General features: G+C 35.0%; 1 protein-coding gene across 1 annotated transcript in view; it reads left to right on the top strand.

Moving 5' to 3' along the window:
* Positions 1–18548, top strand: part of DNAH11 (dynein axonemal heavy chain 11) — a 335620-nt gene that overhangs the window by 100333 nt on the left and 216739 nt on the right. The window contains 2 exon segments of the mRNA XM_079151923.1: positions 8136–8285; positions 11539–11772. Coding sequence (XP_079008049.1) covers positions 8136–8285; positions 11539–11772 — 384 coding nt within the window.

Consider the following 18548-nt stretch of genomic DNA (forward strand, 5'->3'; position numbering starts at 1 on the left):
GATAAGATTGCCTACATTTTGGTCATTATTTATATTACTACTGTGATGATCATCACCAAATGGATAAATGAGTTAATGAATACACATCAGTGAATCCTGTGGTGCTTACCAAGCCAGGATTTATGTATACTTTTATCTCAATTAGTGACCGGCAGTATCTTTTGGTAGATTGGAGAAATATGAAATTAGATAGTGTGGGCAGAACCACATGGTTTGAAAAGATATTTAGAAACTGAAGTGCTCTTATCTTCTCTGCTTTCTAGTTGAACAACAGCTATAGGTCATAGGGACTGACCAAACATTTGATCACTATATTGGTTTGGGTTTGAATTATAAATTATATAGACGAATAAATGTGTCTGGCTCTATTGACAGATATAAGTTTTTTACACTTAATAAGAGGTTCTCCCAATATGAACCTCCACTACCAAGAATTGGGTAAATAACACCAGTACCCTGCCAACATGATTCATGTCTCAGATACTATGGTATCTTCATGGTGAATAATTGCATAAAGCACAAAGTTCATTGCTGAGGTCACTGCATAAATAATAGATGTGGATTGTGATCGGTGACCAGTTATGTCACATCTTCTAAATTCTGTCAGCGGTAAGCCACTGTACATCTGTTGTTCTGTTTACACAGCGAGGCTTTTAGTCTGTGACTTCCTTGTCTCTAGGATGAACCCACATGACATCTTACAGCACTAAATGATGGAATAAGAGAGTTAGCAACAAAGTCGAAAGTGTAGCAAAGATGAAATAGGTAAGGCGGGAAGAGAAATTTGCATTAAACTTTGGTGGCATTACAGGAGGGACAGCTGACGGGGAAGGGTTACCTTCTCCGTTCCACAGTCCTGATGCACAGCTGGGCAGGGAATGAACGTCCGATGCAAGCGAGAGCAGGGGTTGTGACAGAAAAAGTGAAGTGTTTCCAGAAGAAGCGACATCGGCAAGACAACAAATCCTCAAAAGCCTCACTTCAAAGGAACTTTCAAAGAAATTTCATGACCCTGGAAGCTCGAAGAATAAAATGCTGGTGGCCAATCTAGATTGGAAAAGTGTGTGTCAGTTTGTCCAGGCATAGAGATGCTCATTTCACATCTTAAAGTTGTAAGAGGAGGAGGAGGAGGAGGCAAGCACTGTTAGGTCACCTCAGGAAAGTTTTCTGTGAAAGAAAGCACTTTAATTTCAATGTGCTTCATGTCTTAATTACAGTGTACTAAATATTAATTTACAGGTTTTTTCCATTTCCTTGCACATTGTAACCAACAGGGAGTTTCTACTATTTTGACCAAAAAAAAAAAAAAAAAAAAAAAAAACCTGTAAAGATCTTTGCACTATCATAAGTTTCCCCATTGATTATTGTCGCTTGGTGTGATTTTCAACTGATGTGGTCATTTTTATGATCCCACACAACTGTGGAAAGCCAGCCTGCTTCTATTTCTTAGTGTGTAGAGCCATCTGATTTACATACATCGAGGGAACATTATTTCAATTTTCTTTGCTAACCTGTTAGAAACCTATTTAAAATATGACAAAGCTTTGACTCCTTTAAGAGCCTAAGAAGCGTTCATTTTTAATGTATTCTTTTTAGTCATAAAATAAAACATCTTTCCAAATAGCTAGCTAGGAAGAAGGAATTTTAATTTTGTGTGAAATGAAAAGAGAATGTCATTAAATATGGAATAAATTGGAGGGCAATAGAATCCGGGTTTGTTTTTTTTTTCTTTTAAAAGTCCCATTCTCTCAAACTTTAAATAACAGACAATATGAAAACATCCCACTTCAACCAGGCCAGCTAGAAGACATGGGAGAACTGCAAGTCATGAGGTTTGCATTTCCTGGCCACTGACTGAGTGACTACAGGGCCAGAAGTTGTTTCAAAATTATTTTCTCACCAAAGTAATAATGTGTGAGGGTGTCTGATGGTTGAGGTCTCATTTATCCTGCAGCTTTTCAACTGGATATTATCTAGGCCCATTACACAGTAGAAGCCATTCAACATCTGTGCACTTGCTGGCCACTTCAGCTGTAAGAGTGAATTGTTAGAATATTGCAGAGACTTTCTGTGCATAAATGTCCTTTGGGTAATGGGTAGGGATGGAGGAGAATATGATGCCCTGAGCATGATCAGTCAGCTATCCCTCTGCCTATTTTTAAAGGAAGCAAGAATCTCAAAAACTCATCTATTTTAAACTTGGAAAACCTCTTGACATGATTTTCTTTAATACTAAAACCGCAAATACAGCAAAAATGTAAAGGCTAAATACTGCCGAGATTAAATCACCCTTAAAGAGTTCTTACAGATGTTGGTGTTCACCTGGTCATGAAAATAACTTGGGCAGGTTGCTTTTATTTCTAGAAGCTGCTGCTGTTTAGGTACCAAGTCCAGTTAAACTGCATTTCAAGAAAGACTTGTTACAAAGATGAAGCCCACATATTGGGAAATGTTATAAAGCTTCAAATCATCTGCTGGTTATCAGCAACTTTTCTTTTTTTCTTTATTCCACCCCACCCCTGTTGAGATAAAATTCATATAACATAAAATTAGCCATTTTATTTTTTTCATACTTTTTGTTGCTGTATAACAATTATACATAATAGTGAAATGCATATTAATACATGCATATCATATAAAATATAACTTGATTGATATTATTCCCAAGAACTTCCTCTGGAACTCTTTTGAAGAACATTTTCCCCAACTTTTTTATTGGTGCATTCTAGTCGTATATACTGATGGGATTTATTGTTACATATTCAAACATGCACACCGTGCACAATATAGTTTGGTTAATATCACTCCCCAGCACTTCCCCCTTCCCTTCCTGTTTCCCACCTCTGGGTTCCTTTCTTCAACTCATCTTCCTTTGGTTTTCATTAGATATGCCCCCATCTTTTCTTTTTTTCCTCTCTAGTTTCTATGAGAGAGAACATATGACCCTTAACTTTCTGAGTTTCACTTATTTCACTTAACATAAAAGCCTCTAGTTTCATCCATTTTCCTGCAAATGCCATAATTTCATTTTTCTTTATGGCTGAATAAAACTTTGTTGTGTATATACACCACATTTTCTTCATTCATTCATCTATGGACACATAGACTGGTTCCATAGTTGGCTATTGTGAATTGTGCTGATATAAACATGTGTATGCATATATTGCTATAATATGATGACTTTAGTTCTTCAGGATAAATACTGAGGGGTGGTATAGCTAGGTCATGTGGTGGTTGCATGCCTAGCCTTTTGAGAAAACTCCATGCTGACTTCCATAATGGTTATACTAATTTACAATCCCACCAACAGTGTGAAAGTTTTCCTTTTTCTCTACATCCTCTCCAGCATTTATTATTAGTAATATATATAACTAATAAATATGTGTGTGTGTGTATATATATATATATATATTTTTTTTTTTTTTTTTAATACCAGGGATTGAATCCAGGGGTACACTTAACCACTCAGCCACATCTCCAGCCCTTTTTATACTTCGAGACAGTGTCTCACTAAGTCACTTAGGGCCTTGCTACACTGCTGGGGCTGGCTTTGAATTCATTATCCTCTTGCTTCAGCCTCCCCAGCTGCTGGAATTACAGGTATGCGCCCCTGCACCTGGCTTATCATTTGTATTCCTAATGACTACCATTCTGACTGGTGTGAGATGAAATCTCAGTGTAGTTTTGATTTGCATTTCCCTAATTACTAATGATGTTGAACATTTTTTTCAAGTGTTTGTTGGCCATTTGTATTTCTTTTGAGAAATGTCTCTTTAGTTCATTTGCCCATTAAGTGGGTTATTTGAATTTTTGGTGTAAACTTTGAGTTCTTTATGTATTCTAGATATTAATTCTTAGAAGAGTAGCTAGCAAAGATTTTCTTCCATTCTATAAGCTCTCTTCACATTTGTAATTGTTTCCTTTGCTATGCAGAAGCTTTTTAATTTGATGCCATTCCATTTATTAGTCTTGGCATGATTTCCTGAGTTTTAGGGGTCCTATTGAGAAAGTCATTGCCTGTGCTTATATACTGGAATGATGACCCTATATTTTATTCTAGGAGTTGCATAGTTTTGTTTTGTTTTGTTTTGTTTTGTTTTGTTTTGTTTTGTTTTCATCTAATTTCTAGGTCTTTGATCCGTTTTCAGTTGATGTGCAGGGTAAGAGACAAGAGTCTAGCTTCATTCTTTTACATATGAATAACCAGTTTTTCTTTGACCATTTATTAAAAAGGCTGTCTTTTCTCCAATATTCATTTTTGGCATATTTGTCAAGGAGCAGATGACTCTAGATATGTGGGTTTGTCTCTGTGTCTTAAATTCTGTAACATTGGTCTATGTGTTTTTTTGTATGCCAGTACCATGCAGTTTATTTTACTATAGCTCTGTAGTATAATTTGAAGTCAGGTATTGTGAGGCCTCTAATGTTACTTTTGCGTCTTAGAATTGTTTTGGCTATTCTGGGTCTTTTCTTCTTCCAAATGTATTTTAGGACTCTTTTTTTCTAGTTCTATGAAGAATTTATTGGTATTTTAATGGGGATTCCATTGAATCTGTATATCACTTTTGGTAGTATGGCCATTGTAACAATATTAATTCTCCCTATCCATGAACATGGGCGATCTTTCCATCTTCTGAGGTCTCACTCAGTTTCTTTCTTCAATGTTCCATAGTTTTCATTGTAGAGGCCTTTTACCTCCTTGGTTAGGTTTATTCCTAGTTTTTTGTTGTTGTTGTTTGTTTGTTTGTTTTTTGAGGCTATTGTGAATGGGATTGTTTTCCTGATTTCTTTCTCAGTAGATTCATTGTTGGTATATAGGAAAACTATTGATTTTCTTATATTGATTTTGTAACCTGCTACTTTGACAATTTGTTTATAAGCTCTCTCAATCTTTTAGTGGAGTTCTTTGATCTTCTAGGTATAGGATCATATCATTTGCAGAAAGTGATAATTTGACTTCCTATTTTTATCCTTTCTATTTCCTTCTCTTGCCTAATTGCTTTGGCTAGAATTTCTAGCACTATGTTAAATAAGAGTGGTGAGAGTGGACATCCTTGTCTTGTTCCAGATTTTAAAGAAAATGCTTTTAGTTTTTTCCCATTTACTATGAGGCTTGCTTTGGGTTATTCATATGTAGCCTTTATAATGTTGAATTAGAGTCTTTCTATCCCTACTTTCTTCAGTGTTTTTTTATCATGGATGGATGCTGAATTTTGTAAAAGGCCGTTTCTGTATCTATGGAACTGACTGATTTTTGTCCTTAATTCTATTTGTGATGAATTACAGTTTGCGATTTGTGTATATTAAACTATGCTTGCATCTTTGGAATAAAATCAACTTGATTGTGGTATATAATATTAATATATTGTTTTTTTATTTTAATTAAAAATCATAAATTTACATAGGGCAATGTTGTTTGATTCATTCTGTTATTTTTTCCCTTCCCCCCTCCCCTCCCACCCCTCTTTTCCCCTCTGTACAGTCCTTTCTTCCTCCATTCTTACCACCCTCCTTATCCCTAACCCTAACCCTAACACTAACCCCTCCTACCCCCCCATATGTCCTCATCCACTTATCAGCGAGATCATTTGTCCTTTAGTTTTTTGAGAATATATTGTTAACATGATTTGTTAATATTTTATTATGTAATTTTGCATGTAAGTTCATTTGGCGTGTTGGTCTATAATTGTCTTTCCTTGATGTGTCCTTATCTGGTTTTGGTACAAGTGTGATTCTGGGTCCATAGAATGAATTTGGAAGTGTTCCATCCCTTTCTATTTCATGGAATAATTTGAGGAGTATTGGCATTGATTCATCTTTAATGGTTTGGTAGAATTCAGCTGAGAATTCACCTGGTCCTGGGCTTTTCTTTCTTGGAAGGCTTTCTATTACTGCTTCTATCTCATTGCTCACTGTCCTCTCGCTTCAGTTTTGGCAAATAATGTTTGTTTAGAAATGTATGTATTTCTTCTAGGTTTCCAGTTTATTGGAGTATTATTTTTCAAAATCATCCCTAATGATCCATTGGATTTCTGTGATATCATGATGATTTCTCCTTTTTCATCTCTATTACTAATTTGGGGTTTCTTCCTTTTTCTTTTGGTTAGTTCGTCTAAGGGCTTATCAATCTTATTTATCTTTTCAAAGAACCAACTTTGTTTCATCAACCTTTTGTAGTGTTTTTTATTCTCAATTTTGAATTTTGGCTGTGATCTTAATTATCTCCTTCCTTCTGGTTTTGTAATTGGTTTGTTCTTTTTCAAGGGCCTTGAGAGGTATCATTAGTCTGTTTATGTGGGACCTTCTGGTTTTCTCAGGTAGGCACTCATACCTATGAACTTTGCTTTTGGCCCTGCCATCATAGTGTTCCAGAGGTTCTGATACGTTGTATCACGAATCTCATTGAAGTCTAAGAATTTTTAAATTTCTCCCCTGATTTCTTCTGTTTCACTCATTCATCATTCAAAAGTGTATTGTTCGATCTCCATATGTTTATATAGTTCCTGTATGGTTTTAGCTTGTTGATTTCTAAAAACCAGCCATTTTAAAGTATATGATTCACTTCTATTTTGTGCTTTCTCAATGTTATGCAGCCACCACCTCTTACCTAAGTTCCAAAATGTTTTCATCACTCCAAAATAAAACCTTATGTCCATTAAGCAGTTGCTCTTCGTATCCCCCTCTCCCTAACTCCTACCAGCCACCATTGTGCTCTCTGTATCTTTGGATTTATCTGTTCTTCGTATTTCATGTAAATGAGATCATTTAATACATGGCTTTTATGAGTGGCTTCTTTCACTTAGCATGATGTTGAAGGTAAGGTTTATGCATGTTGTTGTGAATATATGTACTTTTTATGGCTGAACAATATTGCATTGTGCATCTGTATTACAGTTTATTCATTCATTGATGAACATTTTGTTTTCCACATTTAAACTAATGTGAATGATACTGCTGTGAATGGGGGTATACAATTATCTGAGTACCTGTTTTCAATTCTTTTAGGGATACACCTAGGAATGGACTTGGTAATTCTGTGTTTAACTTTGCAAGGAAAGCTGTTTTCCACTTAGCAGCATTTATTTGCACTGGGTGTAAGGAAAGAATATTTATTGTTCTTACTTCTGTCGCTTCCTCTTGGTTGATCTCTGCCCTTCCTTAAGCCACCCTGAGACAGATGATGGAGTGATATGCCTGATAATAAAGTCCTTTCCCCTTTCCTTCCTTCATGCAAGTCTGCTGGGTGGAAGGCCTGTTGTGGTCTGTGCCAACATGAATGGATGTGTGGTGTTGCTAACTCAGGTTGTGTTTGAAGGCCAGTTAGGTTTTATTCTAGCAGAACAGGTGCTGGCATTTTGTCTTTTAATATAATCTTAATCTTTGTTTAGTTGTTAAATTGTAACATTGGACTCTGCCTTGAGTCCAATGTGCTACTTATTGGGTTCCTTTGATGAGTGCAAAACTGAGGATGTAAGAGGCTATAATAAAGGTACATGACCTTTATTAGTGTGGCTGGGAATTGTAGGTTCAAAATCTCATTGCCATTTACTTTCAGCAATGTCGACTTGGAGAATTTCCCTGATATTTGAGTTTCATTGTATTTATCAGTGAAAATGGGGAAATATAATTTACCTTTCTTGTGCACTTAGGATGTTGTAGGGCTCACTAAAGTTTCAGAGCAAATAAATGATAACAGTGTACCCCCAAAATAAGATTCTAATTTGTATATTGATTTCATATATTTTGCCAGCTTTTCAACAGTATACACTAATAAAATAAATCTTAGTCTTAAAAATTTGTCCCCAAACATCACACCAGGACGATTGTCCTCAGGAACAATGTCTATATAGAGGAGTCAGCAAGTCTCTAATCTTCATAGAAAACAGGGAACTTTACATGGTAAGTATTCACCAGAAAACATGTGATGATAGAAACAGAATGCCTGGTTCTTCTCTTTCAAGGTCATTTCAAGGCCTGGAATTTTAGAAGTGATCTTTATTTTGAAGAAAAACATTTTGAGATCACTTTATATCTCTATAAGGAAAGTTTTGTAACTTCATGTGGCATCATCTTTAGGGTACCAGGCTACATCTATAGTAAGAAACATTCTTACTTTTCTAATATTCTTGTCTTAGGTAACACGTCACCTTGCCAAACTGTTTGACAGCATTGCAGATCTGCAGTTTGAAGATAATCAGGATGTATCTGCTCACAGAGCAGTTGGGATGTACAGCAAAGAAAAGGAGTATGTCCCGTTCCAAGCCGAGTGTGAATGCATAGGCCATGTAAGATTTTTGTTTTTATTTTTACAGACTGCATTTTGATTCATTGTACACAAATGGGGTACATCTTTCCGTTTCTATGGTTGTGCACAATGTAGATTCATACCATTCGTGTAATCATATGTGTACATAGGGTAATGATGTCTATCTCGTTTCACCATTTTTCATACCCCTGCCCCCTCCTCCCTCTCATTTCCCTCTATGTAATCTAAAGTTCCTCCATTCTTCTCCACCCTCAGCCCTCATTATATATCATCATCCACTTATCAGGAAAAACATTTGGCCTTTGGTTTTTTTGGGATTGACTTATTTCAATTAGCATGATATTCTCCAATTCCATCCATTTATCTGCAAATGCCATAATATTATTATCCTTTATGACTGAATAATATTTTATTTGTATATATAGCACAGTTTCTTTATCCATTCATCTATTGAACGGCACCTAGGTTGGTTCCACAATCTAGCTATTGTGAATTGAGCTGCTATAAACATTGATGTGGCTGCATCACTGTAGTATGCTGAGTTTAAGTGCTTTGGGTATAAACCATGTAAGGATTGATTATGAGGTTTTGTATGCTAGGGGAGTTAAACTGAATAAGAAAAAAACAACTCATATCAAATCAGGCTCTGGCTGGTCTTGAGTTGTGAGATTCCTGTTTACTCAAGTCCAGTGTGAGAAAGGGCTACTGTCCCGTGCTTCCTGATGTCTGCCCATTTGATTTTAGTACCCAACAGTGTGTCAGAGATCCTAGGAGTTGAACTAGACAGAATGAACTATCACAAATGGAATGACAGAACCCCAGAATTAATAGCAAATACAGTCCAGTGACTTGGACTTCTGAAAAGCATGCTCTGCTCTAACATTGCTCAGAGAATATAGAAAGGTTAGGGCGAAGCAGCACCCTGAGGTGGGGTGGGTTTTAAAGAGGCTTTGTGGTTTAGAATTCTGATGTGAATGTTGTAAATGACTGCTCATAAATAAGGCTGATTGAGTTGTGTGCACAGAGGTAACAGTACTTTTTACTGTTATAGACAAATACCTCAAAAATAGCAGTTATCCACAAGCATGCCTCGTTATAACGTATGACTGAACTTTTTTTATGCAGATGATTTAGGGGAATTGCATCTTTTTCTGATGACTCTTGTGTATCTTGGGTTAACCCACAGAGTAACCTAGGGAATAGGGTGTGTCAGAGAACTGTTTGGGTTGGGACAGGGAGTTCCTTATAAAGTGTTCTTTGCAGAAATGTGACTGCAAGCTTATTTTATAAGTGTTTCATTTACTCTTCTCTGTTGCCTTTTAATATTGTACCAGAAAAATCCTGCCAAATGAAGGGGAAGCAGATGGTAGAATACTTTGATTAAAATATATTTTTTGATCTCTTGGGCTTTTTAGGATATTATTATAATGATTAGAAAAAGTCACCATAAACTATCTTGACAAAAAGTGTACTGCTGTCTGCTCCCTCCCCAGCAAACTGTTCATCTCCTGGCATGGTGCCCAGAGGGGAGAGTCCAACTGATAGATGTAGTTGTCACTAGTAGGAACTCTTGATATTGAAAGTTTTTATGGTGCTCTAATTTATTCTATATAAGCAATTTATGCTAGAGACTTGAGCATGTACTGCATTCACTAATTGCCTTTGTTTTATAGAAAGATGCTTTTCACTTGATCTTTTTAAACCTTGTACATTTTTATAATTGTTTCCTCCCAATTTCTTCTATTTATTTGACAAATGCTTACTGAATACCTACTGTGTATTGGATGCTAAGGTAGAATTTTAGGGACCCAGAAATGATTAAGACATAACCCTTGTCATTGAGGACTCCTTGGCTCATTGAGGAAATGTATGTATACATACAGATTAAAAATGGAAGGTAGCAATTGTTGCCATAGAAGGTTCCACAGAAGGTCATGAAGTATTAAAAATGAAAGGATGTAGCAAACACCTCATCAGAGCTTCGTTCTGATCAGCATTGCTGCTGTAGTCATCTGAACACAAGCTGGTATTTTGATTTTCATGTGTATTTGGTCTTTTCAAATGGACTGGAAAATTCTTGTGCACAGGTGGCTATATTGAGGACATGGGTCACGGTATATAGGAGCTGCTCATATAATGACTGATTTATTGGCAATACTTGTTATCTGGTGTCCTTAGGAGTTGTACTTAGTGATTAAAGCAGATACAGAACCCTGTTGATAAGATCAGAGACTATGAACTCACATGTTAACAAAGCCCAGCTAATAAGAGAGGTTGGAGCCATGGCCAGGGTAATGCTTCCTTTTCCCTTAAGGAAGAAAGTGGCTAGCTCATCAGCCTCCCCACTGCTCAAAAGAAGAGGTTCTAGGAATGCTGCTTCCATCTTCACAGGGAAAGGGGAAGAAATCAGTTGTAAAAATCTTCAGCATGTCACATGGTTCTTGGAATTTATTTTTTATAGTCTTTTTTTTTCCTGTACTTTTTTTTTATAGTACTTTTTTTTTCACTTGCAAATAGTATATGAATCCTTTTACTTATGTGATATTTGCAAATGAAAACAGATACATGTATTCCTAACAGTGCATTTGAACAGGGTGGAAAACTAACATATATTTGTGGGAACAAAATAAACTTGAAAAATTTTAAAAAGATTAATTTTCACAAGTCAGCAGTTGTCCTATCTTTTATGTTCTCTTGCTGTTTTATTTTTGACAAGTGAAGATTAGAACCACCAGGAAATATAATTAAGATACTTGCTAAAAACACTTTGGCTTAAGACTAAGAACAATGAAGATATTAGAGAATTTTCAGGAGATTTTAAAAATGATCAGAAGATAATTTTTTAAAAATCAGTTTTCCATTATCCCCAAAACTCTTGAATGTGACTCAGACCTCTGTAGGTGGTACTGCATTTAGTTTCTCAAAACACTGTTGGGGTAAGGGGAGATTCTTGGTCTCCAACTTCTTAGTCTTCAAAGCTAGAAAGTGAATAATAGAGAAGCCAGGCTCTGTTTAGGCTGTGGAAAGCTATTGGGCAGCTGGTATGTAATATGCAGTGAAGTATATCAGTGTGAGAAGACAGGCTCACATAGGAAAATCATTCGTCCATCATTTGATCATTTGTTCAACTCTTCCTCTGTAGTTTTCTACAAAGCTTTAAAATGAATCCATACAAGGTCCTGCTTGTCACATGGTCTAGGATTGATGGGAGGACACAATGGTCCTCCTTCCATAGTTAACCCTATGTTACACATTTCCATTTGTTTCTGAAGGTGGAAACTTGGCTTCTGCAGCTTGAACGGACCATGCAAGAAACAGTACGTCAGTCTATTACGGAAGCCATAGTGGCCTATGAGGAAACACCTAGAGAACTGTGGATTTTTGATTTCCCAGCTCAGGTTGCACTGACCAGCTCACAAATATGGTGGACTACAGATGTCGGAATAGCCTTCAGTAGACTGGAGGAAGGCTATGAAACGGCCCTGAAAGATTTCCATAAAAAACAGGTATTTTTATAGATTTATGATTTCTGATCCTTGAAGGGACTTAAAGAGGTAAGTTTCATTCACTCATTTATCATTTACCTTTGGAGAAAAATATATTCTTAGTTTTCCATTCTTTGAAAGATGTGGTATTGGTTTCTATTTAGTATATTTGGGGTTATGATTGAGTTTAAAGAAGTGGCTGATTTCTTCTTAGGATGCTATCTCTGTAATTCTAGTGGCTGAAGCTAAGTAGTTAATTTTTATTTCATGGACATAAATAACTGAGATAATTAATTAAATCTCAATTTTATTCTTTTCTGATAAAAATTCCTGATGGTTAATTTGCTAATAATTGCTTTTTATTATAACTATTTTATATGTAAGTAATGACATTTTAAAACACTTAGTTAAAATAATAACCTGTCTTAACTTTCAGCTGTTATCAATCATTGCTCAAACTTAAATCTTTCAACAGGCATATTTCTACTTCCTTTACTCCAGGTTTTTTCTCTTCATCTAATTCTTTCTCCCTTGCCTTCAACTTGTCATTTTTTTTTTTTTTTTTGCTTTTTAGAATATTTATTGCTTAAAATAGTAAATGATATTTTATAGATATTTCTTATTTATATCAATTTTATTTTCAATTTCATGATTTATTATATGTTTATTGGTTACAATGCAAAAGAAGAAAATATACTCAAGAAAATTAATATAAAATAATTTTTAAAAGGCAAACTATAGGTTCACTTTCTAGAGAAAACATTTTGGCATTCAGCATTTAAAGTTTTCCTCCTATCAACTAATTCTACCTTTCTGTGTGTGAGTGTATAGATGCCAATCTCTATATAAACACATATTAATTTGTGACTATTTACATATAAGTGTAATTATATATTTAATATGTATATATTAGATGTATATCTGTATTGTCAAACAGGCATAGAAAAGTACCAATTTCTTTTACATGCCATACATTTTATGGTTACTTCATGTTTTCATCAAATATATTACCTACCTTTTTTCTTGTCATGGTTATACATCAAATTTACCCTAAAAATGCCAGAATTTGTTTCCTCCCTATACCTTTTTTGGATTTCCTCTGATTGTTAATTTCTAAGCAGGCTCTGCTCTAGGTTCTGTGGTTCTAGGAATGATGTTTTTGCTCTCAAGGCTCTTAAATTATTTTAACTGTTCATAGATGTAACATCCTCTTTCTCATCAAAAATCATTTATTCTGATCTCTAAGTCCCCCCCTCCTTTTTTTTTTTTTTTTTTAACCATTATTTGCCATTATTTCGTGTTATTTTTTTACCCTTTAATTATGGTAGTAGGGATGGTACTATTTTGAGTTTACTAACCTTTTTTTTTTTTCCATGTAGCATATGATAAAGAAAAAAAAAAAATCTCAGGTTATATAGGTTCAGATTTCAGCTTCTACCACTTACTTACCAGCTGTGTAACTTGGCTATGGACAAGCTAGCGATCTGCTCTATGACTTAGTTTCATCATCTGTAAAACAGGATAATGATAGTACCAGGATGATATGTTATATATATTATATAACTAGTTAGAAGGAGTAAACTGGTTAATATATGTAAAATACTATTTTAAAGTACTTGACAAAATTTAAGTATGATGATGTGTTAACCATTGCTGTTCTATTATGAGGTTGTTGGGAGCAACAATGACAGTGGTGTCTAATATGATACAAAATGCATTTGATACATTCCCCAATAATTTATCACAAAATCTTCAAACATATAGCAAAATTGAAATAATCATAGTTATGTGCAGGCCTATCACCTAGATTCTATAATTAATATTTTGTTTCATTTTCTCACATATCTATTGTTTATCGAGCTTTCTACCATACTTCAATCCATCTTATATATATCTCATTCATTTCAAAAGAAGTAACAGAAATCTATCTTTACCTCTAAACACTTCAAGATTTTTTTTTTATTTTAAAGATTTCACTTATTTGAATTGGCAAATAAAAATTGTATTTATTGTATACAACTTGATGTTTTGATATATGTATACATTGTGGAATGACTAAATTAAGCTATTTAGCCTATGTATTACCTAACACAGTATTTTATGTCGTGAGAGCATTTGAAGTCTTAGCAATTTTCAAATATACAGTATTTTGTTGTTAACTGTAATTATTATTCACCAATAATGTACAATAGATTTCTTAAGTTATTCCTTCTATCCAACTGGAGTTTTGGGTCACTTGACACTTTGCCTATCCCCCCACCTCTGGTAACCACCAGTTTACTCTGTTTAAATCTGCATTCCACTTTGTCATACTCTACTTATAAGTAAACTCATGTAGTGTTTGTCTTTTAGTGAATTATTTCACTTACCATAATGTCCTCTAGGTCCATCACGGTTACTGCAAATCCATGATTTCCTTTTTCTTAAAAACTGAATAGTATTCCATTGCATGTATTTACCACTTTTTTAAAAAAAATTCTTATGTATTCGTGGACATGGAAGTTTGATTATATGTCTTGACTATTATGCTTAGTGTTACCATGAACCTGGGACTGCAGATATCTCTTTGCTATTACTGATTTCATGTCTTTCGGAATGTTTTCTGGATCCTATGGTAGTTCCATTTTTAGTTTTCTGAATAACTGTCATACTGTTTTGCATAATGACAGTACAAAGATATAGTTTCACCAATGGTGTACAAGGATTCCCTTATAGATATTCCACTAGTTTAATTTCAGTAATCGCATCTCAGCCTCTCAAAGTTTTTTGGTTCCTTAAAAATAAGTTTTATGATGACCGATCTTTTTGTTGTGGTTTTTAATCTTTAATTAGTTATTTCAGAGATAGTCAATACTTTCATTTAGATTGTTCTAACAACTATAATACTCTTGAGACTGATTTTTATATGTTTGTTTTTGGTACTGGGAATCGAACCCAGGGGCACTAAAACTTATACCAGTTCTTTTTCTTTACTTAGTTTTTCTTTTTGGTTTTGAGAGAGAGTCTTGCTATGTTGCCCAGACTGACCTCAAACTTGTGATCCTCCTGCCTCAGTCTCCTGAGTCACTGGGATTATAGGCAGACATTACCACTTCAGGCTCTGTGTTCATTTTTAAAATGTTATCAAAGTTTGCTGTTCCTGTAAAAAGTCTCTACTGAGTTGAACCAATGTCCCGCTAGCGTGTTTTTCCCCTCATTTAGTCAGGATCTCATGTAGGTTCTGGATTAATTTTATGGTTAATTACTCAGTGTAGGACGTCCTGATCACATTTGCAGGGTCATTCTGGAATACTGCAGCTTCACATAGCATAGATTTGAGGGGTTTTTTTGTTTTGTTTTGTTTTGTTTGCAGTGCTGGGGAAGATTTGAGATTTTGATTGCTGTAAAGGACTCTATTCCTTTCCAAAAGCCAAAGGTCTTTCCGGCTTTCGGGTTGCCTCTTTGCTTCCCCATTGGTTACACTGGGCAGCTGCTACTGCAGCTGCGCCTCTTCCTCCTCAAGCAATTCACATTCCAGGAGCTTTAACTTATTTGACTAATTCATGAAATTTAGCTTTCTTCCCTCGGTGTATATTTTTCCCCATTTTGTTCAATATTTATGTAATTGTGTGTGTGTGTGTGTGTGTGTGTGTGTAAAATGAGAAGTAGAGAATAGGAAGAAAAACAGAAAAAGAAGAAAGAATTTATCAATTTAATTATGAAACACTTCAAGCACAAATTGGAATGTTTGACAGACAAACCAAACAGGTGCCTTTGATATGGTGTTTCAGTTCTGAGACTATACTAATGTACGAACTAGAGAAACTAACATTTGTGAACTATTAAAGCTGTGGTTTGGGTCATGAGAAGTGTATGCATCTAAGTTGAAATCCTTTTAGTGTTCTCCCTTTAAAAATGGATGGAACCATCTGCTAGGGTGTTTTTAATTAAAATCGCTCTTGGTAACACTGTGAACAGTTTTTAAAATGATCTTTAGTCCCTTAAAATGGCTTAATTTAAAAACCAGAGATGAGAGTTGACTGTAATTGGTGATCTACCTAAACAAATATTTCTTTCCTTTTCTCTTATTTTCAAAGTATAGTGAAATAAATCTAAGATAATTATTTTAAATTGTTTCCCTGAGATCTTCTACTATTGCATGTATGATGATATTGGGATTAAACACAAAAATACTGCATTTTGGAGTATATATACCTGCCTTGTTTTTGAAAATACGACAGATATAGTAAATTTAATTTCTCAGATTTGAATTTTCCTTGGAAAAAAATTGGTTTGAAGGCTTATGACCTGGTAATAAGGTTTTTTTCTCTCCTTCATTATTTTTTTCCTCTTTCATTGTTGAACTGTGTGAAAAATTGAGAGAGAGAGAGAGAGAAGCATTTTATACTTTAAAAAAAAAATTAACAACTCTAGTATGCTGAGACATTGCCCAAAGAGCTTTTTGATAAGACTCATAATCAACAACATAAAACTTTTCTCATTAACAGTCCATCTTCCCCCCACACAAAGAATAAAAATTACTGTGTTTAGGAAAGAAACCCTCATTTTGTTGCTCAAGGTCAATTTCTGGCTTCACTCTCAGATGCTGAGAAATTGTTTAAAAAACAAATTGTATACAAAATTTATAATCTTATTTTGTCCAAGCCCTTATTACCTGACATGGAGAGCCTGTCAATCCTGGAGCTACCCAGTATATATTGGACACAAGTTTTTGTTTTTGTCTTTTTGCCTTCATATAAAAATGGAATATGATAGTTCTATGCTTTGTAATCTACAGGAAAAGGTGAGGATAGCTCATATTTTTTTTTTACTTCCTCTCTCATCCAAAATTAAGTTGATATCAGCAGGTTTCCCAGTATAGATGGAATTTTTTTTAATTGTACCTACTGAATTGTACAAATGTTTTTCTTATTATTATTCCCTAAACAATACAGTATAACAACTATTTATATAACATTTTCGTTGTATTAGATATTATAAGTAATCTAGATGTTAAAGTACAGGGAGAAAGTATATAGGTTATACCCAGAGACTATGTCATTCATTTTTTGTTTTTATAAAGAACTTCAGCCTCTACAGATTTTGATATCTTGTGGTGGTGAGAAGACAATCCTGAAACCAGTTCCTTGTGAACACCAAGAGATGACTGTACATTGAATGTCAAGTTATGAAAAATATATTTATGTTCATGGAAATACTGAACCAGATAATTTGAAAAATACCGGGAATTTAACCATCAGATGAAATTGAACTGATGGGTAACTAAAAGGGAACAAAATCAGTGCAATCATTGAAAAACGAGGAAGCTGTAGTCTAGTAGGGAATGACACATCCATTTTAACCCAGTGAAATTCCAGAGAAATTATAAACCGAGATTCAACAAATATAAAAAACACAGTGTCCGTGATCAGTGACAGGATTAAATGTGGACGAGATGGTCAATTGGAACCTCTTCCGTTCCCCACACACTCCAACGTAATACTGATAGAAGTGTTTAAAATTCTGTGAAATAATTTATAAAGTGAACCATGTATAGAGGACTTCTGTCATGATTATGTCTTGACTGTAGAGCAAGGGTTAGCCAACTTTTCTCATGAAGAAGCAGATGGTAAATGCTTTGCTTTCCCATAATTGAACATCTCTGTTGTGTTGGTGAGAAAGACGCTATAGGTAAATTTGTAAGCAAATGGGTATAGCTGGTTTCCAACAAAAATTTATTTATAAAAAACAGATGGTGGGCCAGGTTTGGCTCATGGCTTGCAGTTTACCTCCTTGCTCTAGAGAAAAAGTATACAGCATATCCTGTAGTAATTCAAGATCCCCACCATGACAGATGGAGGTAAGAGGAAAGGGGATTTGTCACTCATGTGCCATATGATTACAATCTGATTAACACAAGAGTTGGTTCTTTGAACAGACCAATAACATCAGTTTTTGCAGTTCAGAGGGAAAATATGAAAACATGGGTAGTGAATGGAAACATACCCTTCAGTAGAGGTTATAAAGTGACAAGGTAACTTTGTGATATTGTTTTGCTAATAAATAAATTAAAAACCTAAATTAGGTAGAGTATGGTGGTGTACTCCTGGGATCCCAGCTACTTGGAATGCTGAAGCAGATTGCAAGTTTGAGGCCAGCCTCAAAATTTGAAGAAGAAAAAAAAAAAAAAAAAACAAGTGGTGTCGCTCAGTGATGGAGTACCCCTGGGTTTAGAACTGCTTTAAAAAAATATATAGATGGGTGAGTGTTCTATGAACACTTTATCTTGAGTTGATTCAAATGAGATAGAAGACCTAAATATAAATAGACAATTAGCCAAAGAAATACTTAAAATTGTTTTAGTCACTATAACCAAAATATCCAACAAGAACAGCTTAGAGGAGGGCTCAGTTTCAGAGATCTCAGTCCATAAATGACCAATTCCATTGCTCCAGGGCCAAAGTGCAGAAGGGCGCAGTGGAGGAAAGCTTTTGAGCTTGTGTGAGGGAAGAAACCCCAGGAAAGATGTACGCTTCCAGGGTACTCCTTCAGTGATCACCTCCTCCAACCATGCCCCACTCAGAATTTTTCTTTTCTAGTACAACTCACACAGTGCAGGTTACACCCAGTCAGGTCATTCAAACTAGGATGGACTGATTACATCTTTCCTAATCCAATCGTTTTAACTCTGAATATTCTACATTAACACAAGAGAGTTTGGGTAGCCACTCATACCCACACCAAAACAACTAGTAATCAAGGTACTGTAATCAAAGATGTGCACCCTACCTGCTCTCTGCCCTTAGAGCTCTGTTTTG

This window comes from Sciurus vulgaris (assembly GCF_902686455.1).
Source record: "Sciurus vulgaris genome assembly, chromosome: 8".
Taxonomy (NCBI): Eukaryota; Metazoa; Chordata; class Mammalia; order Rodentia; family Sciuridae; genus Sciurus; species Sciurus vulgaris.